The sequence below is a fragment of the Erithacus rubecula genome (assembly GCF_903797595.1).
Source record: "Erithacus rubecula genome assembly, chromosome: 3".
NCBI lineage: Eukaryota > Metazoa > Chordata > Aves > Passeriformes > Muscicapidae > Erithacus > Erithacus rubecula.
This window is the reverse complement of record NC_136689.1, coordinates 20200480-20207140: the sequence shown is the minus strand read 5'-3', so window position 1 is coordinate 20207140 and position 6661 is coordinate 20200480. Positions and strand designations below refer to the sequence as shown.

The 6661-nt window shown below is 36.4% G+C and overlaps 1 protein-coding gene across 1 annotated transcript in view; it reads right to left on the bottom strand.

Moving 5' to 3' along the window:
• Positions 1-803: 803 nt before the first annotated feature.
• MINDY3 (MINDY lysine 48 deubiquitinase 3) overlaps positions 804-6661 on the bottom strand; it is a 49049-nt gene continuing 43191 nt past the window's right edge. The window contains exons 13-15 of the mRNA XM_079301316.1: positions 5880-5967; positions 2710-2781; positions 804-1876 (exon numbers count right to left, since the gene is read on the bottom strand). Of these exons, the coding sequence (XP_079157442.1) occupies positions 1727-1876; positions 2710-2781; positions 5880-5967 (310 nt within the window). The 3' untranslated portion in view covers positions 804-1726. The remainder of the gene's footprint in view (positions 1877-2709; positions 2782-5879; positions 5968-6661) is intronic.

The following is a 6661-nucleotide window of genomic DNA, read 5'->3' as shown; positions in this document are numbered from 1 at the left end:
ATGAGGGTTCTTATATCACACCATCATCAGCTAATGTCTGTAGAGTACAGCAGAAGTTCTAATCCAGACTAATGCTTAAAGACAGATCTCACATGAGCTGGGCTTCTATTTTTTTTTTTTTCCCTGTGAGATAGAACATCAATTTTATGAGAGTGGGCTAGAAAAAAGATACATATTCTAATGGATTCAAGCTATGATTCAGTGCAAGATCTGGTGTGAGATACTCTAGTACAAGCCAAGGACAGACACCAGAATTCAAGAGGAAGAGCAAGAAAAGTGAATTTTGCCCTTCCAAGGTCAGTGGAAGTGTAAAGACATCTATCTTAAATCTGTAAAACCAGCTAAAACAAATACCTATTAGGCTTGAGTATTTTTCAAAAAGTTCCACACTTGACAAGTAGATTCTCTTAATTTATCTAGATTTTTCAGCAGTAATACCACTGTTGCACAAGTTTTTCATGTCAAGCCCACACTGCAAGACAGAATACTTGTGTTCCAAGTAAAGTGAGTCCTAAGACAAATTAAGGAATCTTTTCAAATCACTGTTATCTGCAAAGGAATTATTATTTTTCAGAAAAAGAAATCTACAAAAATAGTCTCTTAATACTAAGATACTCTGCTGTCAGTCTACAATAAGGAATGGTCATAGTAATTCTGGAAGTTACGAAATTACCTTTTGGTATGGGCTTTTTCTCCCTCAAGATGCATTCAACTTAAAAGCTGACATTTCTTAATCTGTGATCCCTTTTCAGTATCTCAGAGAACCACCAAACAAGTCCAAGTAAACCAAACTTTAAATAATATATGATTCAAGGAAAAGATTTTATTTTAGGGCTAAGAAGTTGATAATAAATAAAGGAATATAATAATGTAATAACAGATGTTCTCATGCACTTAACACATATAGTAATGCTGGCTTACACTGCTGTTTGGACAAATTAAGAAGAGGTATTTGGCAATATTGTAAGTTTTGAATAGTTTAAAGATTATAGAACAAGAAATTATTTCTGCTGTTTTTACATTTCTTTTATACAAATTCAAATAAATATTAATATATCTATTTTCCCTCAGATTTTCTGTTCACTTTTAACATGCCCAATAACTAAGCCACAGTAATATACAACTGCCAAGAAAGAGTATTTAAGAATTATACTTATTCCTAAAAACGTATCATATGTATGTCACATTGTGCAAGCTCTTTAGGTAAAATCAGATTTTAGGAAAAACTGCAGAAAATTTAAACTCATTAAAACATATCCAGTGCAAAGGCCAGTCTAGTCCACACATTATGGTACTGTAATGTAAGCTAATAGAATTTAAATAATAAAACATGCCTATATGATTCTGAGAAAGCTGAGTATGTTTCATGTTTTAAAGATCTGACATCTAATATGCAGATTCTGCAGTATTAGAATTTTTCAAATCTTCATGAGATGGCAAAAAAATGGTAAGACTTTGTAAGTAGGCTTTTTTTTTTTTTAGGATAACTCACATTAACAGTACTACAGTGGCCAAAAAAGACAAACTATTATAATAGAAATCAATCTGATTAAAAAATTAAATATTCCAATTAACACTGAAAAAGTGTTTGTAATCATTATTTACAATTCCTCAATGATACCAGTGTATAACTCCACACAGTCAAAGTGAGCCACTGCCCAAGCCAACTCCAACTGGGCGTCGGCGCTGGAGGAGCCGGCGGGCGGTGCTGCCCAGGGACAGCAGGTCAGTTCAGGGACGGGGATCGATCTGTGCTCCAGAGCAGCTCTATGTACGGCCACTTGGTCTGCAAGCAGCGCTTCACAGGAGTGTCATCTGTCTGCAGCATTGGCTCTTCAAAGCCCATGACAACCGCTGTGCCTTCTACGTACATGACCTGCCAAAGTAAACCCAACTCTGTCAGCCTGATCAGAACTGAAAGATGAGATGGTCAGGAGAGGATTTGTTATGATACACATCAAATCTGTCAAGTTTTACATAGTTTTTTTTAATAAAATGGAAGTATGAAATTAAAAAACCCTAATCTTTGAATGCTTCTGCTTACATTTTGGGATATGGATCTGCTGGAGATTTCACAGGGGTAATTTTAAGGACTTAACTACAAGCTATTCCAAAGACTGAGGAGGTATATTTTTTGGAAGAAGTCTTATTTAAGTCATTCTTGCTCCATATGTCCCTTAATGCCTTAAAATCCTTTACTCTAAATTTTCTTCAGGAACTTGGAAGCAGTCATATTGTGTCTGGTATACTCCTTTCTTCAAGAATGCTAAAATTGAAACATGTCATCTTTGTTTCCTCAGTAAATGGCTCAAAACATACTGATTTTTTTGATGAAAGCCTGGACTACTAAAAATTTCACAAAAAATTCTAAACAACCTGATTTAGATATGGAGTTACTTCTAGAAGTTGCACTTTGTGTATGTTACATCTTCACTGTCCCTCACAGTTCAGACCCCCCTTATGACAGGTAGGTGTGACAAGTGCTCTTTTCAAAATGCAGAGTTTCAAAGGCATGATCTTTGAAAGCAATCTAATATAGATTGCTCAAATACCATTAGGAGCACAAAGAAGCTTCCAATTCCAAATACAAAATTTTGGAAGAAAATTATCAAAATAATAGCTTTGTAAAAAGTCTGTTAGAATATTTTGCCTGTAGCTATATTCAGTTTTGCTTAGTGACTGTTATTCGGGCTTAACTGTAAATCTTACCTTTTCATTATAATTAGATTGCTTCAGTCCATTGTAATGGTAAACAGTGAATGACTCTGAAACCCTGGAGTCCTAATAGAAAGAAGACAGTTAATTTAATGTGGCATCCATTGTGTCTTGATTCTCTTCTCTTTACAACTAGACAGATGCATTCAACCAGGAAGACTAAAGAAAACTATAAAAAAGTATCATTTCTTTTAGGTGACAAAATCTTCATTTTACCTTTCTCACCACAAATAAAAAAAAAAACAAATGTCAGTAAATTAATGAGTAATGCCCCAAAGAGCAAGTCATGATTTTCTGTGTTCATCTGGACACTTTGAACTACAACTACTGACCATGGGAAGCCATCCTAATTTTTAATGTCAGACACCTTATGCAGCACTCACATGCATGTTTATTTACAGAAGGTTGGATGTCACAAGGTTTTTCATTAGCCCTCTATCTGAAAGCTGAAAAGCTAATATACTCCCACATCTGTCTGAGTAAAGTAATTTTGAAGACACCACTTCTGCCGAGGTCCAACAGCAAAGTATTGGCTCTTGGTGATCTTTACCATTCCAGGTGCTTAAATGCTGTAGACCTAAGAGGACTGAAAGCTTTGGATTTCACTGAACCACAAAACACAAATCAGGTGTAGTATCAGCTCTTTTATGCCCACAGACTAGGCTCCAAACAAAAGCCTATCTCTTTTTTGAGCACATGGAAGTAAAGGCTGGAACGAGAATAAATCTGCTCAGCTTACAGTACATCAATCAGATTACAAAAACCCTCATTCATTTTTCTGCTCTTGAATGATTCACAAACTCTATCTCTCTATGGGTCTCTCACAGCCATCCAGGCTATTCAGTGGAGGGAGGGAGGTGAAAAGGAAGATGAGAAGTAACTCTGCTTATAGAAGTTGCTTCACAGAAACAAATAAAATTAAATCTTCCTAGGAAGGAAAGAGGACATATTCATTTCCCTGAGGAAGTTATGCTCACCCAGAAGGGAAAAAAAATCCTGTTTCCCAGTCTCTGTCCCATGGAAGTCAAGAATTTGTGCAGGTTTTTTTTCCAAAAGAAAAAAAAAAAGAAAAACAAAAAAAAGAGGTAACAGGGGATTCAGGAATCCCCCTCTCAAGGTGACTGCCTTAAGTAGTAAGGCATCAGGCTGAATAGCTTTGAATAATTGCTTTCTAAGCCAACAGTTTTCAGAAAGAATGCTGAGATACCTTCCTGCTTTTGAGGTGGAGTTGAGTACTTTCTGGGAGAGTAAGAATAGGGGTTTAAATACTCTCAGCAAAATAATCAAATCTGGATCTCCTGAGCTCTAGCTATTTGTTCAAATATTTAACAGCAACAATTCCAACTATCACTGGTATCTGCTATTTCCTTACAATATTTGAAAGGAAGAAATTAGTTCTTAATTTCTGCAGAATTGTACTTTTCAGAAGGAAAAAAATTCAGTGAGCAAGGTGTCAGTGTGAGTAAGGACTACCTGAACAGAGTGCAGACAGATGGAAAAAATGGATACTGGCAGGTTCTAGTCCAAAATATGCTGATTGCTGAAATAGGACCCATAAGGCAGCAACCGTTTCCATGTTTTTTACTGTAACCAGTGAAGGTTTAACAGGACAGGAAAAACTGAGTGGTAGGGAATCACATGTAGCAGGGAATTAGCACTTGACAGACAGGTACTGACTTGGGGGCTCCAACTTTACAGGAGGTAGAATTCTCTACCAAGGTGCTCAAGGCAGGGTTCTGCCCATGATTGCACTATGCTTTGCTCTCCAGCTTCCCTTCTTCAGTCAATTATGCCCTTATGACAGGCAAGACACGCAGCAGCTCCATACAATGGTCTTTTCTCCTCCACCTCCCTATGGCCCATGGTACCAGAAAGGTTAGGGACAGCGAACTATGGAGGATGTTCTTTGGTATTCTGAACTTCAACCTAAGCATCTGGGTCCTAAAATGAAGCATTGGAGTCTTCCAGATTTGCAAATGCAATATAACTGTAAGAAATAAATTATATTCAACTGTACATACACTTCCACTTCTGTATGAAGAAATGAAAGGAAGAAACAGCTGGCAAAAATACACTGTGGATGCAATTCTAAAAGACCAGAGAAAATGAACACTAATTCTTCTTTCACTTTCCTCCAGATGATGAAAGCCTCTGAATGATATATTCAGTTTTCATCATCTTTGGCAGTGCAATTTTAGTGTCCTCTGACTGATCAGAATTGCTATACCCGGTGCTTGGCAATCCTAACAAAAAGAATCTTGCTGAAGGCACTTAAACCCATCAGTTTCACATTTACTTGATTGCAAAAATTAAGCCACGCAGTTTCAGTGACACAATAAGCTAAAAAGCATTTAAAGAAGTACTCCTCTCAGCCCTTCTCCTGCTTCCACCTGCCTATCCTTCCATCCCCAGGTAAAACTGCTCTCTTTTGCCAATACAAGCATGTGCATGGCCATGGAACAAGCCCCCAAACACATGCAAGAGAGAGTTCATATTCTGGTTTACCACAAATGTTTAAAGAGGCTCCTGGTAGCAGGGAGGCAGTGTGAGAGCAGGAGAATGTGATCCAAGGCCAAGGGACAGCAGAGCTAGGTTAACATCTGCCTCTCAGTAGTGGTGCAGTCTTAAAGAATACGTGGAACAAACAGTTTGAAAAAAAATTTCCAATACCCTAACTTCCACATAAGTCATACCTAAGTCTATAACGACTTTTTTGTTGAACTGTCAAAAATTTTATGTGATCAAGAAATTAACATAAAAATAATTCTAACTATGTTTGCAACCTTTTCCCATTTGCAAGCAACATTTTTAATATTGCTAAAACCAGTATGGTCATTTATTCTCAGAAAAACCAAACTCAGATAAACTTTCTGAGTAAGGAAACAAATCAATGTCATATGCAAAATGATTACATATTTCCTGAAGTTAAATTTAGAACAATAGAGTTTCCTTCCAGTGTAAAGTCGACAAAAACATGGATATGTTATAGAAAACAGAAGTCTACCATTTGTGGTGGAATACAGAAGTTATCTGCTGATCAGCTGAGTTGAATGAAAGCAATAATTATTAAAAATTACTCTTGTGATATTCATGAAAGTTTTTAACAAATCTCAAAGCCAAACAGAATAGACAATGCTCTGCAGCAATAAAGCTATATTGATTACCTGCTCAGGGAAAAATTCTTGCAGAAAGGGACCCAGTAGTATGATGCCCAGCCCTTCTGGGTCTAATTTGGTCTTCATGAGGTTTACACTAGATAAAAACATTGAATATAAAAGTATGAGTAAGACACTTTTATTCTTGCATGACTAAGTTATGCTGTGCTACCACAGTACTGACTGCCAAGTATAGCAATACTATTCTATTTTTAATCGTAAGTGACAACTGCACCAGAATGGCATGCAAGTTGCCAAAACATGGTTATTTTTAAATAAAAGTAATCTGTTATTTTAAATTAAATAAGTGATAATTCTGAAGGACCACCATATTTGGTAAAATAATTTGAAACCCATATAATCTAAAACCAGGTTTACAGCCCAAAAGGCATTTTGCTGTCTTGTAAGCATTCGTTAAAGATACAAAAACCAGTCATCTTTCAAATATAGCTCTATCACTGCCAAACAACCTGTTTTTAAACTGAGATTTGAAAACCTTCCAAGATTTTCTAAGTAAGCTGAAATAAAATTAAATTTAACAGATACATTTCTTATTTACATCACGTACTCGGTATCAGAGAAGCCAGAACCAACAAACAATGGAAATACTAACAATACTAATCTGGAAGCCTTACTGCATGACTACGGTCTAATTTCAGGTCACTGCAAACAAAGGTGAATTATAAGACTATGTATCTATTTAAGCAATGTATTTCTACAGGCAGCAGATTGTATCTATTTGCATCTACCTAGCCCTCTGCTTGAGTTACAAGTTGTACCGTACACAAGAA